This window comes from Nelusetta ayraudi, unplaced genomic scaffold (genome assembly GCF_046127955.1).
Source record: "Nelusetta ayraudi isolate G7.1 ecotype Tasmania unplaced genomic scaffold, CSIRO-AGI_Nayr_v1 ptg000064l, whole genome shotgun sequence".
Taxonomy (NCBI): domain Eukaryota; kingdom Metazoa; phylum Chordata; class Actinopteri; order Tetraodontiformes; family Monacanthidae; genus Nelusetta; species Nelusetta ayraudi.
In genome coordinates, this window is record NW_027466114.1 from 1,975,850 (window position 1) to 1,992,579 (window position 16,730).

A 16,730-nucleotide genomic window follows, 5' to 3' on the forward strand; every position below is an offset into this window, starting at 1 on the left:
TATCGGACTGCAGCGAATTGTCGCTCTCTCAAATAGTTTTAACAACACCTCTAGCTAACAGAGAAAAACATTTTTATTCAGCAAAGATGATAAAAAGCTTCTTGCAAAAAACAAAAGGAGTTAAAAACCTGAACATTGACAAGCACTTTCCTGACAAAGTCACTTTTTTTCTGTCTGCCAAGCATGTAATAAAAATAAAAATAAAAAACAAAAGTTCATCAGATTTAACTGAGCAAGAAATCTTCAGGTTAAAAAAGCACCTTATACGAGTCCGAAAAGAAATACATTTTTAAAATGATGACAGGGATTTTATTTTTATCTGTGTTTTTATTTCTTAATTTTTGTGCTTTTTATTTTTTAATCCCAAACATGGAGGTTTTAAAAATTGGAACGCTCAATGTGAATGGAGCCAGAGAACCAAAAAAGAGGGCACTTGTGTTGGACACAGCAAGAAGAAAGCACTTGAACACTTTATTTCTTCAAGAGGTCCACAGTGACCCAAGTATTGAGGGGTGCTGGGAGAAGGAGTGGGAGGGCAGGGTGTTTTTAAGCCACAACACCACAGCAAGTGGAGGAGTGGGCATCCTCCTCTCAAAGAGGTTCTCTCCATCCTCGGTGGAGGTAGAGCAGGTGGTGAAGGGGAGATGCCTGCTGGTCAAAGCCAAGCTCCACAGTTTTAATCTGTTTTTTATGAACATTTACGCACCAAACCATGGAGCAGAGAGGAAGAGGTTTTTAGAAATTGTTAATAATAAATTAAACAGCTGCGGCTCGGAGGATTATTTAATTTTGGGCGGGGATTTTAATTGTACTGAAGATGAGTTTTTAGACCGCAACCACACAGAGCCACATCCAGCTTCCCAGCACACTCTGAAGCAGCTGGTCTACTCCCATGACCTGGTGGATGTGTGGAGGAGGATGCATGCAGACTGTCGTCAGTACACCTGGTCCCACCTGAGAGAGAACAGGGTCTCTCTAGCGAGGTTAGACAGGTTTTATTGTTTTAAGCATCATTTTAATGTTTTTAAAGATTGTAGGATTGTGCCATCCGTTTTTTCTGATCACTCTGGTTTTATGTGATGTCATACTAAAAAATATTTTACCAAAGAGCGCCTACTGGCATTTTAATTCTGCTTTGATTTTAGATAAAGGTTTTAAAGAAGTGTTAAAATTTTTCTGGTGTGGTTTTAAAAATCAAATATCTGATTTTAGTAGTCTTAGCCAGTGGTGGGACCATGGAAAAGTACAAATGAAACTACTCTGTCAGCAGTACACTCTCAATGTCACACAGTATACATGTAGATCAATCAAAGACCTGGAGAGTGAAATAGTGGAATTAGAAGCGCTTGGCTATTCCACAGGAAATCAAGGACACATTGAAGTCCTCAACTCCAAAAAGATGGCTTTAGCCAGCCTGTTGGACTCAAGGGTACAGGGGGCGCTGGTCCGGTCCCGGATCCAGAACATCTCGGAGATGGATGCTCCCTCTGGCTACTTCTTCGGCCTGGAGAAGAAGAACGGACAGCACAAGGCCATCCACTGCCTGCTGACGGACACCGGGCAGGAGCTGACCGAGCCCCAGGAGATCAGGAGCAGAGCCACACAGTTCTTCTCCCAGCTTTACTCATCGGAGTATGAGGAAGACTTTGAACTGGAGGAAGACTTTCTCAGAGCTCTACCGCAGGTGTCAGCTGACATCAATGCACAGCTGGACCACCCTCTGCAGCTGGAGGAATTAACGGCTGCCCTGAAGTGCATGCAGGGACGGAGATCCCCGGGGATCGACGGACTCACCGTTGAATTCTACAACGAGTACTGGGACATTCTAGGAGCTGACCTGCTCCAGGTTCTGAACCAAAGCTTGGACAGTGGTTCCCTCCCTCTCTCCTGTCGAAGAGCATTGGTGACTCTCCTTCCTAAAAAAGGACAACTGCAGGAGATTAAGAACTGGCGCCCGGTGTCCCTTCTCTGCGTGGACTATAAAATACTGTCCAAAACGTTGGCCTCCAGGCTGGGAAGAGCCATGGAGCAGGTCATCCACCGGGACCAGACCTACTGTGTACCCGGCAGGTCCATGGTAGACAACGTCTACCTAATTCGGGATGTTTTGGAGGTCTCCAGCTCATTGGGTATTGACACTGGTCTCATTTCGCTAGACCAGGAAAAGGCGTTTGACCGGGTTGAACACAGCTTCCTCTGGAAAGTCATGGGGAGGTTTGGGTTCAGCCCTGGCTTCATTGCCATGATCCGTGTGTTGTACAGTGACATTGAGAGTCTACTGAAATTCAACGGCAGTTTGTGTGCTCCCTTCAGGGTGCAGAGGGGCGTCCGGCAGGGCTGTGCTCTGTCTGGGATGCTCTATGCACTCTCCCTAGAACCTCTCCTCTCAAAAATACGTTTTAATATTAATGGTTGGTTTTACCTGGTTTTAATAGCAACATTGTTTTATCTGCTTATGCGGATGATGTCATTGTTTTAGTTAAAAGCCAAAACGATGTTGATATTTTAACCATTTTAACTGATAAATATAATAAAATGTCTGCCGCAAAAGTTAATTGGAGCAAGAGTGAGGCAATTGCTGTTGGGAAGTGGGCAAGTGGCCTCCCAACCCTTCCCCAGAACCTGGCCTGGAAGACAGAGGGGCTAAAGTACCTTGGGGTCTTCCTCGGAAACGAGGCCATGGTGAAAAAAAACTGGGAAGGAGTGGAGGAAAAAATTGAACAAAGAATAAAAAAATGGAAATGGTTGCTCCCACAGATGTCCTATAGAGGCAGAGTTCTGGTTTTAAACAACCTAGTCGCGTCCCTCCTGTGGCACCGACTGTCCTGTCTGGATCCTCCAGCTGGACTTATGGTCAGAATCCAAGAAAAAGTCATAGATTTTTTTTGGGATGAAAAGCATTGGGTGCCACAGGGGGTGCTGTTTTTACCGAGAGAGGAGGGGGGACAGGGCCTCATCCACCTGGCCAGCAGGACTGCAGCTTTCAGGCTGCACTTTCTCCAGCGCTTCCTGACTGGTCCAACAGACCTGGTGTGGAGGGGTGTGGCCAGCTGCATCTTCAGAGAGGTGAGTCAACTGGGACTGTATACTGCTCTGTTTTTAATAGATTCCAATTTTTTAAAGTTAAATGGGATTCCTCCTTTTTATCAAAGTGTTTTTAAAGTATGGGCCTTTTTTAGAAGCAGCAAAGAAAAAAACACCGCAGATTCTCTGTTCTGGCTTTTAAAAGAACCGCTCATTCATGGTGCCAGATTGGACATTTCTAGTGGTGCGACGCCCGGGTTGACGGCTGCTCTGCTCAGGACAAACACCGTGGACTTGCAGCGCCTGGTCCGAGCGGCAGGACCGACCCTTGGCGACCACCAGACTGTGGGAAGTGTGCTGGGCCTGCAGTCCGCCAGGATGACGGAGAGACTGCTCCAGCTGTGGAGGCAGAGACTATCCCCTGGAGAACGCAGTCTCCTCGTGCAGCTGGAGTCAGGCACAGAGCCAGACACCACAGAACCCTTCCCGGCTGTAAGAATCACCCCTCGCCTTGAGACCGAAGGCCCTCTACTGAAGACCACATCCCTTCGCCTTGGTCACACTAAGAAGAAGGACCTCTATAAAGTGTGCGTCCAAGTTTTTAACCAAAAGACTCTGGGGAAAAGAACAACGTGTGCTTGGAGTAAAAGACTGGACGGTACACCCCACTGGAGGGTCCTGTACAAGCCGCCACTGAAGAAAAGAACAGGAGATCTTCAGTGGCGGATCCTGCATGGGGCCATTGCCTCCAATGCTTTCATCTCCATCATTAACCCTGCTGTGTCCAACCAGTGCCCCTTCTGCGACTCCAGCGAAACGGTTTTTCACATTTTTATTGATTGTTTTAGACTCACTGCATTTTTTATTGTTTTAACAAATGTTTTTAGTTCTTTTAATCAGAGTTTTACAATCACAAATTGTATTTATGGTACGGGCTACAGCAAAAAAAACAAAGAAATGTGGCAACTTTTAAATTTTATTATTGGAGAAGCGAAAATGGCAATTTACATCTCAAGGAAAAATAAAATAGAATGTCTCGGTAGCGATGATGCAACAATGGTGTGGCGCCGCAACCTGCGTTCCCGAATCCACCTCGAGTTTTCTTTTTTTAAAATGGTGAAAGACCTTGACGCTTTCCAAAAAATCTGGTGCCACAAGAATACTTTGTGTGCTATTTTAAACAATAAGTTATTTTTTTCTGATGCACTAAAATATTGAATGTTTTCTTTTTTTAGGCTTTTGATTTGTGTTTGTGTTTTTTTTGTGTGTGTTTTTATTTTTATTTGTCTATTTATGTATTTATTTATTTAATATTTTATTTTTATTTCGTTTTGTTTTGAATGGGTTGTCTCTTTTGGTTTGGGTTTTGTTTTTGTGTTGTTGTTCATTATTTCATTTTTTTTTAGTTCATTTAATTCTTTGTTTTAATCATTTATTTATGTTAGGAAAGGTGCATAAGTTTTTAGCCTGTATTTTGTAAATAAATGTGATTGTAAAAATCAAAAAAATCTTCTTCTTCTTTTTCTTTTTCTTCTTCTTCTTCTTCTTCTTCTTCTTCTTCTTCTTCTTCTTCTTCTTGTTATTAATAATAATAATAATAATAATAATAATAATAATAATAATAATAATAATAATAATAATACTAAGAATAATAATAATAATAATGTTATTATTATTATTATTATTATTATTATTATTATTATTATTATAATCATGATATCCACTGGAAACCATACACTCATCTCGTGCAGTCAAACAGAAAATTGCTATACAGTCCTATTTTTCTATGCCTCCATGATACAGTCAGAAGTGCTGTTTTGGTTAGGAAGAATCACATGGTTGATGACGTACAGCATAAACCAGTGCACTGCTTCATGAAGTATGGAAACCCTATCACTGGTTTGGTTGTCTCGACTCAGAGCTGAGTTGAGCTTTCGAAGTCAATGGAGAATTGATCGACAGGGGTTTGGTTTGACAGTGTTAAGCTCCGTAACATGCAAATTGGTGGGAGTTGATGAGGAATCACAGTGTGTAGACGCTAACGCTACTCACACAGCTCAGATGAAAAAAAGGCAGTGTGATTTGGGTTTGTGGTACATCATGACAATCTTGGACTTGCAAGACTGAGGCGACAGTTCCATTCCCATCAATGCGTATTATATATGTGTTATTTAGCTCATCTATTCTACATTTTAAATAGATCACATTTGACATGTGACCCACTGAACACTTACTATTGAACATATTTTTAAACTATGGGCTATTTAGTCTTGTTTTAGGATATAATATAATTCATTGCACAAACTGTCAGGCTAAGTATAGAGTTATAGTCTACTACAATCAGTCGTGCCAAATAAGAGACATTGTCTTCATTTTTCATTTTTATTTTATTGTGTCAGCATTGAACCATACAACCATGTAGTGTTGTCCAACAAGAATGCATGGTGAATCAAACACTCAAACAATCAACACCTTTCCATTGCACTTCATATTATTGACCACTAGATGACCTCCTCGAGCACTGTGTCATTGAAGCCTCGAGTAATGAACCATTTTTTTTAATCAAGTGTCGAAGCTTCAACAAAGCCTCGATCGGCCATCACTCCTCCTATGATTATAAAGAATACTAAATGACAGAAAGTGCTGAGAATAATCAAGTTCTCATCTTTTATGTCAGACCTTAGAGATGTCTCGTACTTACAAAACAATGGAGCAAACAATACATTGAAACGATAAAATAAAATGTACTTTGTATTTCAAAGAGGTGGCAAAACAGATGCTGAAATAAGTGCAAACCTGAACAAAGTGTCAACTCTTATTGCGCGGTCTGCTGGGAGTTTTGACGCACATTATAAAACATAGTTGCTGTGTGTTTGTGTGTCGGGGGATGGGGGGGCGCAAACTGTCTAAGTTATTAATTAATAACTACTGTTAATATTTATACATATATATTAATATTAACATAAATTAATATGACATATATTTCAATCACAGAGTGATGAAATGTTTTTATTTTTGATTCAAATTATATTATATTATATTATTTTTAGAAAGACGGCACATTCCAGCTCTACCTACTAATGTGCTTTAAATCGCAGTAGATTCCATCTGCGACGGACGTTAAATGTTCCCCAGTTGAAATGGTGCATGCACAACGCATATTAATCTAATGTCATAAATCAGGAAATATCGAAAAAGTCTCGGTTCGTAATCGCATGCGCGACTCACATCGGGAACCCGTCGGAAACCGTCTCATAAATCCACGCGTGCAGGCACTCAGATGGGGTTGCGACAGTGGTAAAGGAAGACCAAGGCTTTGAGGTTTTGATTGGTTGTTGTTTTTCTTCTTCGTCTTCTTTTTCTTCTTCGTCTTCTTCGCTTTTTGCAAATAACGTTCTCAAAGGAACGGGAGGAAAATGGTTGCGCTTGAGTCAAGTGAACAAAAAATGGGGGGATTATAAAATTACGCAAACCTCGCATATTTTGCTCGGAAATCGGAGATTTATGCGGCGAAAGTGTCTTTGGAAAAATGCGACCCCCCCCCCCGCATGATTACGCGTACTTTGACTGATTATGCCTTGAATTACGCCATCGCATAGTGCCGTTTTTCTGGAGGGACTGACTAGACCACTGAGCAGTTAGTAGCAATAGCCAATCAGATCTGGAGTCTCCGATGGCAAGGTCAGCTAGCTGGCTTTACGCTGAACTTCACACGTAAGCATCCTGTGATTGGATAAGAAGCCCTGAGAACCTCGAAGACTGAACTCAACCTGGAGATCCAGTTGCCACCACGGTGAAGCCGTAATACTTGAAGAAGAATATAAAGATTTAGTTGCAGAACCATCTGCAATTTCAAATCTATAAACCGTGGTGCATTGAATTGGAGACAATGTTCAGTTTATTGGTGCAGTTTGGACAAGAGTTGAAGCTCATTTTGTGTTAATTTAGGGTTGATTAAATATGACGTCGCTAAAGGCCGAAGCTAGAAATGCATATAATATAATATAATATAATATAGTCGTATATTATATTTTATATGATTTATTAATATAGCATTATATAATCACTATATATGAATTCACATGATCATGGGTGTTATGATGCAATAAAGTAAATACAATGTGAGTCAGTAAAGTACCCGTTCTCTAGTTGTTCTGTAAAATAGTGGTGTGTGTGTGCGCGTGTGTGTGTGTGTGTGTGTGTGTGTGTGTGTGAGTGTGTGTGCATGCGTGCACACTTTTTTTCCCCTGTTTTTGCTGAGCAGCAGATGAAGCTGCTTTGCTAACTGTTAGTTGACTTTTGACCTTGTGCTGAGTTCCTGCTGACTCTCTGCCTCCCCCCTGTGGTGAGCAGCTGGTACTGCAGCCTGACATCAGTCACGTCAGCTCATTGATGGCACCAGTTCACTGCCAGGAAACACTCCCACTGCTGTCTGGATTGTCTTGTTGCTTTATTGCTTCAATTCAACACTTGATCATTGACTTGACATTGTTGTGCAATACAGACTGATGGCATATTTCATGACTTATTGATTGACTATTGTCACATTGAGCCAACAAGCAGAATCAAAAGACAAAATTCTCTCACAATATTTACATGCATTCATCTGATTGTTGACAAACGGATCAACAGTCAGAAGGTTGATCAGATGGATGAGTTGTTGAAAGGTCAAAGGTCAGCGGTGAAAGGTCCAGAGTGGAAGCAGACCTCAGCTGTGTTTCCACAGTAATAAAGTTGTCATGTGGACTAATGACACATTATTAATCTGTGGGATGAATGGGCTGCAGAGGAAGAGGAACAACGTGGCACAAACATCCAGCAGCCGTGGAGACAAACATCAGGTGGACAACAGTCACCAGGAGCACAAACAGGAAGTGGCGTCCAGGCCCCGCCCACCCTGTGATTGACAGCCGGAGACACTGGGCAACAAAGGTGAAGACAGAAGAAGAATCAAAGGTGAGAATTCAGCTCAGAGTCTCTCTGACGACTTCAGTCACACTTTCATCAACTCAGCTGAACAACCTGGACCAACATAAAGTCCAACATGTAGCGGCTGAGTGAAGGAGGTCTGGACTCTGTGGAGGAGCTCCATGGTTCCAGAGACGCTGTAGAAGGACAGCAGACCTGCTCTGTGGTCCAGGTACACTCCCACTCTGGAGGACTCAGGACCTGAGACATCAGTCCTGATGTTGTTGTGACTAAACCCATATCTACCTGGGTAACAATATAAACTCCAGGATTTGTCATTGCATCCAAATCTACTTTCCTTTGACCTTCCTGCTCTGCTGATGTTCCTGTAGGCCACTGCTACATCAACCCACCCTCTCCACTCCACCTCCCAGTAACATCGTCCAGTCAGACCTTCTCTACTCAGGACTTGAGGCGAGGCAGTGAATCTGTCTGGATGATCACAATAAGAATGAACTCCCAACATGTTTTTCACTTTTCTGTTCTCCTCAGATAATGACAGATGTTTGTTCACTGTGTTTGGATCCAGAGTGATTTGAGGTGAATATCTGAGGAAGTCCTCTCTGCTCCTGGGTTCTGGTACCTTCAGTAGAACATGAACGTAGCTCACTGTGCATGAGATGTTTGTCTGAGTCTCCATCAGAACTTGCTGTATTTCATCTCTCAGCTTGGTCACAGCTGCTGCCACGTCCTCAAAGTATCTCAGAGGACGGATCTCCAGGCTGGAGGAGTCTGGAGACGCACTGAGTGCTGGCAGTGAGGAGAACCTGTGGAGAAACTGGCTGTGGTCCAGTGTGTGTGAGATCTTCTCCAGCTCAGCGTCTCTCCTCTTCAGCTCCATCATCTCCTGCTCCAGCTTCTTCTCAAGCTCTTTGACTCCACTCACTGCTGCCCCCTGTGTGGATCTGACCTGCTGCTGCACCTCAGAGCGTCTTTTCTCCAGCAGATGGATCATCTGGGTGAGGATCTTCTCGCTGTCGTTCACTGCTTTATCAGCAGAGCCGTTGATGGACTCCACCTCCTTCTGAAGCACCTTCAGGTCTTCCTCTGTGTGCTGGATCTTCTGCTGGATCTTCTGCCTGGTCTCCTCCAGCTCTCTCTGCCTCTCAGTCCTCTCTGCTGCTGCTGCCACTGTGTCGTGACCTTTATGATCATCCACACAGCATAAACCACAGATGATCTTCTGATCAGTGCGGCAGAACATCTTCATCACCTCATCATGACGAGGGCAGATGTTCTCCTGGAGCTGCTGGCTGGGTTCCACCAGCTTGTGCTTCTTAAATGTTGAAGACTGACGATGAGGCTGGAGGTGAGAGTCACAGTAGGAGGCCCGACAGACCAGACAGGACTTGAGGGCCTTCAGTTTCCTCCCAGTGCAGACATCACAGGCCACATCTCCAGCTCCAGCATAGCAGTGATCAGCAGGAGCATCTTGGAGTCCAGTCTTCGACAGGGTCTCCACTAGAGCTGCTAACAGGGTGTTCTTCTCCAGGACAGGCCTTGGTGTGAAGGTCCTCCGACACTGAGGGCAGCTGTAGACTCTCCTCTCCTCCTCTGCATCCCAGTGGTGTTGGAGACACTTCCTGCAGTAGTTGTGTCCACAGGAAGTGGCCACTGGTTCCTTCAGAAGATCCAGACAGAGGGAACAAGAGAAGGTTTCTGGGTCCAGCTGAGCTGCTGCCTGAGCCATTTCACCTCTGAGAGCCACTGACTGACTGACTGGCTGACTGACTGGCTGACTGACTGACTGACTGGCTGACTGGGTTCTGCTTCCTCAGAAACGAAACCAGTTTGACTTGAGGGGGAGGAAACGACCAGTCAGGGCTGTGATTGGCTGCAAGGAGCACAGGGGGCGGGACTTCTAACCTCCTGACTCATTCCGGGAAGAGGAGTGGCAGGGTGTGCGTGTGTGTGTGTGTGAGGACTTTGTTTACTTGGCGCTGAAGACAGACAATGAATCAAAGTTCATAGTTCACAATCTGAGTCGTCATTTGCAGCTGATGTCATTGCTGCTGCTGCTGCTGCCACACACACACACACACACACACACACATACACACACACACACACACACACACACACACACACACACACACCAGCAACTTTCCCTCTCAGCTGCGCGCTGACATAGATTGCGTAACAAAGTGAAGAGGTGCCACTCCGCTCCATTTTCACTGGCTGACAGCAGCACACTGGCTTAGCTTGTCTATTCAGAGAAGAGCTATCACTCCGGCTCATTTTTCAATCTATGTTATCACATGCATACTACTGCTCATTCATTGGTAGTTGAATTGTTAGGTGTGCTTGATCAGTGATTTACATTATTTTAAATAATAATTTAACATATTGTTAAATATGGCGCAGATAAAATCAATCAGTCTAAAACATCCATTATGTTATTAAACCAGGAAGACAGAGAAAATCCAACTAATGTAGTTTCTCAATTTAAAGTTGTCGACTGCTTCACTTATTTAGGCATTCAAATTGTTCCGCTGCTGGATAACATCATAGAATCTAACTATAAACCAGTAATTCAAGAAATGTCAAATTCTTGAGATAGATGGGCTGATTTTCCAATGTCGTTATTGGGGAAAATAAGCACTCTTAAAATGAATGTACTGCCTAAACTATTATATTTATTTCAAAGTTGACCTCCGCCACCTCCCAGCAATCCATTTTCTCAGCTGAAGACACTCTTCATCAAGTTTTTATGGAACAATAAACGCTCCAGGCAGCGCCTATCATTGCTGTGCCTGCCGTATGACAGAGGAGGGCTTCAATGCCCACAGCCATTCTGGTATTACTGGGCTGCGCAACTGACAACACTGATGTTTCACTTCTCAGAAGAGAACGTGCCGCTGTGGAGGGAGATGGAAGGTTATTCACTGAAGCTTCCCTTATCCATTTACCTTTACTCAGCAGATTTTAAGAAACTCCAAAATAACACTAAGAATCCTATGACTAAAAATATGATCACCGTCTGGCAACTAGTTGAGAAATATTTCAAAGACGCAGCCTCACTCTCATTATTTAGTCCGATACGGGGAAATGATCTCTTCCCCCCCAGGAGGAGGTGAGGGGGGGTTTAAAATATGGGCTGAGCAAGGGTTACAAAAAGTAGGAGATCTTTATAATCCTGTTGATAAGCGTCTGATGTCTTTCCATGAAATTGTCGTTAAACACGACCCACCTCGCAGCCAGTTCTTCAGATACTTGCCTTGTGTATTCCTAGCCTGTCAACACTTGAAAGAATGATGATGAAAGACTGCCAGGGGAGGGGCCTGATTTCTAAAATATATATATATATCCAGCTGGTGTATCAGTCTTCAGAATCCTCGTTAGATAAGCTTGAGTCCTGGAGAGAGGACCTACAGGTTGACCTGTCCACTGAGGAGTGGGAGAAGGCCTGCACCAAAGCACAATCTCACACAGTGAATACCCGGTTGAAATGGCTGCAGTACAACTGGTGAATGCGGTCTTACATGACGCCAGTCAAGTTGAATAAATTCAACAGCGCCGTACCAGATGTGTGCATAAAGTGTGATAAAGAAAAGGGCTCGATCTTTCATTGTTTGTGGCAGTGTTCTCAAATTCAGAAATTGTGGGGAGAAGTGAAAGAATGCATGGAGGAGATATTAGGGATACAATTACTTTTAGAAGCCAAGCTTTTTCTTTTGGGTTTTTATCCTCCAAACTGTAACGTAAGAAAGAAGCATGGATTATTTTTAGACATAGGTCTGCTCTTGGCCAAGAGAGTAATTGCACTGGCTTGGAAAGATGTGGATAGACCGAGGAAGGGCAGATGGTTTTCAGAATGAACAGCAACTCTGCCCTGAGAAAAGATGACATATGCAATCAGGGGTAAGATAGCAATGTTGGAGAGCATCTGGGGCCCCTTCGTAAAGTATCTTGCTAAAGCCAGGAATGAGCCTGAAATCTTCATTCTGTGTAATATATAGTGAATGACATCAATGTAAAGGTGCTTGTGTATACTTATTCCCCCTTTCTCTCTCCTTTTTATTTCATTCATTTATTTTTTAATAGTTTTACTTTTTATTTAATGAACTTCATTTCTTTGTTTACTGTGGGTATTTTTTGGTTTGTTTCTTTTTTGAGTCTCTTTGTCCTTTTTGTAGCCATGTCTTGGTCGTGAGCTCGGTTTGGTTGTGGGCAAGAGTTTCAAGTTCTTGTTCTATATTGTGTATTACTATGTTTGAAAATAAATAAAGATATTGTTGGAAAAAAATATATATATGGCGCCCATGACGACGCTGAAGCCCTCCCCCACAGTTTCAAACAATCCTAGAGGAAGCCCTGATGGGTCGTAGAAATGCTAATACAAAAGTGAGTAATTAGATATTTTACAGACAAAGAGTTACAGGAATTCACACTGTATCACAAGCTACAGCACACGTATTTCTTCCAGAACATGACCCTCAGCCAGGCCACAACTGGACCTCAGCCAGGCCAAAGCAGGACTCTTCCTATGGTTAAAGCAGGACTCTCACATATAACACACTACACATCTCATCAACTACAAGATTTTGCTCTTTTTCATTTGAAGTGGGCCAAATCACTTCTATTCAAAGTCAACTCATGAAAATTGCTGCTGGAATTTGATTCTTTTAATAAGCCATGTAACTTGCTATGATCCAAGGTTTTGAACAGGTGTGATACTGGTGTGTGGCCACAGCGTGCACATCTGATGTTGCTCACAGTGGTCCTCAGTGTGCTCAAGGAGCTTGTGTTGAACAATTAGAGGGAACATTGGCTCCAGGTCATCCAGGGTGCAGAGCCCAGACCCCTGAGGGACAGGTGAGGACCTCCAGCCTCTACCTTCTGATTGGATGCTGCTGCTGATGTCATCATGTGACCTGCTCATAGAATCTGACTAATAGAAACCTGCTGTTTTCTGCTGCAGGTCCCACTGAGGACCACAAGGTCAAGGCAGAGGTCACAGCCTAGTGGTGAAGGTCAGTGGCACACACACACACACACACACACACACACACACACACACACACACACACACACACATACACAACTCCATTCCAAGCCGCAAAACTGTAAAGGCAATGGTGGAAGCAAGGTACACTTTAACCAAAGAGAAGGCCTTGGCAGAAATTAAGCAAACTTCAGCTGTTAGTTTGACTACAGACATGTGGACATCAGTCAACATGGATGCGTACCTTGATGTCACTTGCTATTATGTGTCAGACAGCCTAGATCTGGCTACTGTGCTTTTAGGTGTGCAGTATTTTCCTTTGACCCACACAGAAGCTAATATTAATAATTATTAATAATATTTCAGAAGCAATTGCAAATTTGATGGCAGAGTTTGAAATCACTGAAAAGGTCTGTGTGATGGTTACTGATGGAGCTCACAATATGTGTTAAATGTTAGACATATTTATTGCTTTGCCCACATGCTCAATTTAATTGTTAAAAAAAGAAGAAAAAACAGTCAGACTGAGCTGGAAAACATGCGCAGTAGGGCCGGCAAAATAGTGGAACACTCCAGTTCAAAAGCAAAGGAAAAGTTGTGCTCTATTCAAGCCAATGTGGGCAGCCCCCCCCCCCCCCGCCCAAAAAAAAAAAAGCCTGTTCAAGAGGTGGAAACCAGATGGAACAACACTTATGCCATGCTCCATAGGCTTTATGAGCAGAGAGAACCTTTAGGGGCAGCCCTGGCATCACTTAGCACTGACATAGTGCCTTTCACTGCTGATGACTATGCAGCAATCACCCAGTGCCTGACAGTTTGAAGGCCAGTCTCAGGCAACTGTTGAGCTTTCTGAGGAAAGGAGTGTGTCGGGCTCAAAGGCAATTCCTATAGCCAAAATGCTGAGGCGTGTCATTTCTGCCAAATGTGCCCAAACAGCTCCTAGTATTGGGGTCACGCTTGCCAACAATTTGAATACTAATTTGAGTGAAAAATTCAGTGGCTTGGAAAAAGGTGAACTCCCGTCGGTGGCCACCATCTTGGAGCCACGGTTTTAACAGGCTGGCTTTATTAATCAAAGCAATGCTCAGGCTGCTGTAGAAACGCTGACACCAGAGTGTTCCAGTCTTATTGATGGGTCGGCAGAAGATGTGCCACTGGAGACAGCAACAACATCCGCCAGTGCCGGTGAAGAAAATGACAACTTGTGGGCCTTCCTGGAAAACTACGTTGAGTCTCGGCACCGCACCAGCAGTGCATCTGCCAGCGCTGCAGTGGAGATCCAGAGGTATGCATGTTAAAAAGTGTTGAAACATCAGTTGTTTATTCAGTCATTCATTGTGGTACTGTCTGTGTCATAGATATTTGAAAGAACAAATTCTGACAAGAGCAGAAGTGACTGGGTGGCACAGCAGACTATATCCTATGCTTTGGAAAACTGCATGCAAGTATCTGTGCATCCCAGCATCATCTGTTCCCTGTGAAAGGATCATTTCCAAAGCTGGGGAGCTGCTCAGCCAGAAAAGTAGCCGACTGAAGCCTGCGACAGTAGGAACAAAAAGAAAGAAGGAATATTTCCCAATAAAAACCTGTGAAGACAAATTGCTTGTCTGCTTCTGTGAATAATCCTTAAAAAAAAAAAACAAAAAAAAACGTCCAAGTCCCCAAATGACAAACCATTATCTTTAAGGGTTTTCCTGAAACACACTTCCAAAACAACAAAAACAAAACACAATGTCTCTGAATTGAAACACCATGATCATTTGCAAAGTAGGAAGAATCCGTAATCCTGTTAGGGACTTTTAGTACAGTTTGTAAATCAAGAATAAAGCTCAAAGCTTTAAATAAACCCTGAACCAACATTTAACCCTAAACATAATTTGCATTTATTCTCTGGGTTAATCAGGATTGTGTTTCAGAGTATGGGGGAGAGCATCTGCATAGTTTTTGTATTGACGATATAATCATTATTTGGTATGAAGGACAAAACAATTGAATGACCACAAAGACTTTTCTGAGCTTTTATTGCTGTCATGGGATTGAAACCGTGCCAGTGCTTCAGTTGTGCTCTTTAGAGGTTGCCATGTCTTCAGTTGTCCACCAGATGTCACCGTCACTCAAGTCTTGAAGTTTTGTATCTTTTTCGGCACAATTGTTAGGAAAGCCTCAGTGCATCACGAGGCTTCACTAAAAATCCCAGGGAATCTAAGCGATCCGAGGAGGAACAAGGGGGCAAACTGAAAATCACTCCAGAGGAGTGAAACACGCACGCGCACGCACGCTGCTCTCAGCTCCAAATCTTCATTCAGCACCACGAGGCCGGAAAGCGCCACCAGAAGTCCCGCCCACCCAGCGGTGTTCCACCGCAAACAACAACACACCTGCGTGGCCGCAGCCAGGCACACAGAGCAGCACGGGTCGGCATTCCCTTGAAAGAACTGCCGGTTTGAACTGGACCGGGACGTTCAGAACTAGTTTCAGCCTGATGCCACCGCGAGTTAAACACCTTCCGGATCCGTCTTGACTGCTTTTGTGGCGAGGGGAGCTGGCGGAGGTGGAGACAATTCTTACAGTGGGTGTAAAGGAAAATGGGGGAGGATTGCCGGACAACGCCACCTGGGGAGTTGCACCCCAGGAAATGAACTACAATAAAAATTATTCGGGCTACACAGGTTCGTTACACTCTAGGATGGAAGAGGACAAGATGGACTTCCAAAAACAGCTTAATTTGACAATTTTAAAATAGTCAACTCTTTTTTAAACACAGAAAAACACTTTTTTAAAAGAACAATAAGACTAGGTTTCGCTGCCTGAGTGTCAAGACAATAAGGATACCACAAAGACTGTTAAACATGGGAAATTAAGGGGACCGGGGCTGGACGTAGCCAAGCGGGCAGGCTAAACAAACCAAAGAAAACTCAAAAAAACAGGGGAATAAACAAAACTAAGGGAATCACTGCAAAGCAAAATTCACCTCGTGCTGTGCAAAATAAAGCAAAGTGAAGGGGAACCACCACCGACGCAGTCTGCCGCACGCTACGCCAACTCCTGTCCAAAGGAAAAGAGAACAACATTAATATAATACCTAGACACTCAGGCAGGCGTTAAGTAGTTAAAACAAAGGCCGCTTTTTATTTAGCCTTCGCACGCACGCACAGGACAGAACAGACCAAACAGAAGTTAACGAGAACGGGGAAATTAAATGTTAACTAAAAAAAAGAAATCAAACTATAACAAAATCGCTATTTAATAAATAACCAAAGTTTCCCCAAAATTTGACAGCAAAACAAAGAAAAGAAACCAACCAAAGAAAAAATGTTTACACTAACAAAAGAAACAGACAAACCCAATTGTCTAAACCAAAATCAAACGACAAATATCAGCGTTGTGGTGGTGACACCAACTGTTACCCGGCTCGACCAATGCGGCAATTAGTTGCGAGAAAGTCGCCGCCGCAACCGTAACAGAGGTATGAAGAAGCAGAGGAAGACGGAGCGACTGCACCCAGGCTGGGGGTTGAAACCAGCGTCCTTCCAACTCCCGTCTCGGGGCACCGGTATTCAGCTGCACAGCTGCGGCCAAACCGAGCACCAGAGGAGGAGAGGCTCCGACAAACTGCGGCTTTAACAGCCAAGCGGTGAACGCACACGATCACGCACACACAGCGCCACCTCCCGATGAACGGGCACCCGCCAGGGTTCCTCCTCCGGCCGCGCTTATGGCCCAGCCCGCGTTAGGATTGCTAGCCGAAAGGCTAAGAGCTGCAGAAGACAGAGTTCTCAACGTGGACACGCCA

The 16,730-nt window shown here is 43.8% G+C and overlaps 2 protein-coding genes across 2 annotated transcripts in view; both read right to left on the reverse strand.

Moving 5' to 3' along the window:
- The window catches only part of LOC142898370 (NLR family CARD domain-containing protein 3-like), a 417,525-nt gene that overhangs the window by 367,721 nt on the left and 33,074 nt on the right, over positions 1-16,730 (reverse strand). The window lies entirely within an intron of this gene.
- On the reverse strand, positions 7,069-9,896 carry LOC142898397 (tripartite motif-containing protein 16-like). The gene has a single exon (XM_076041338.1). The coding sequence runs from the start codon at positions 9,680-9,682 to the stop codon at positions 8,018-8,020; it is 1,665 nt and encodes a 554-aa protein (XP_075897453.1). The 5' UTR covers positions 9,683-9,896; the 3' UTR covers positions 7,069-8,017.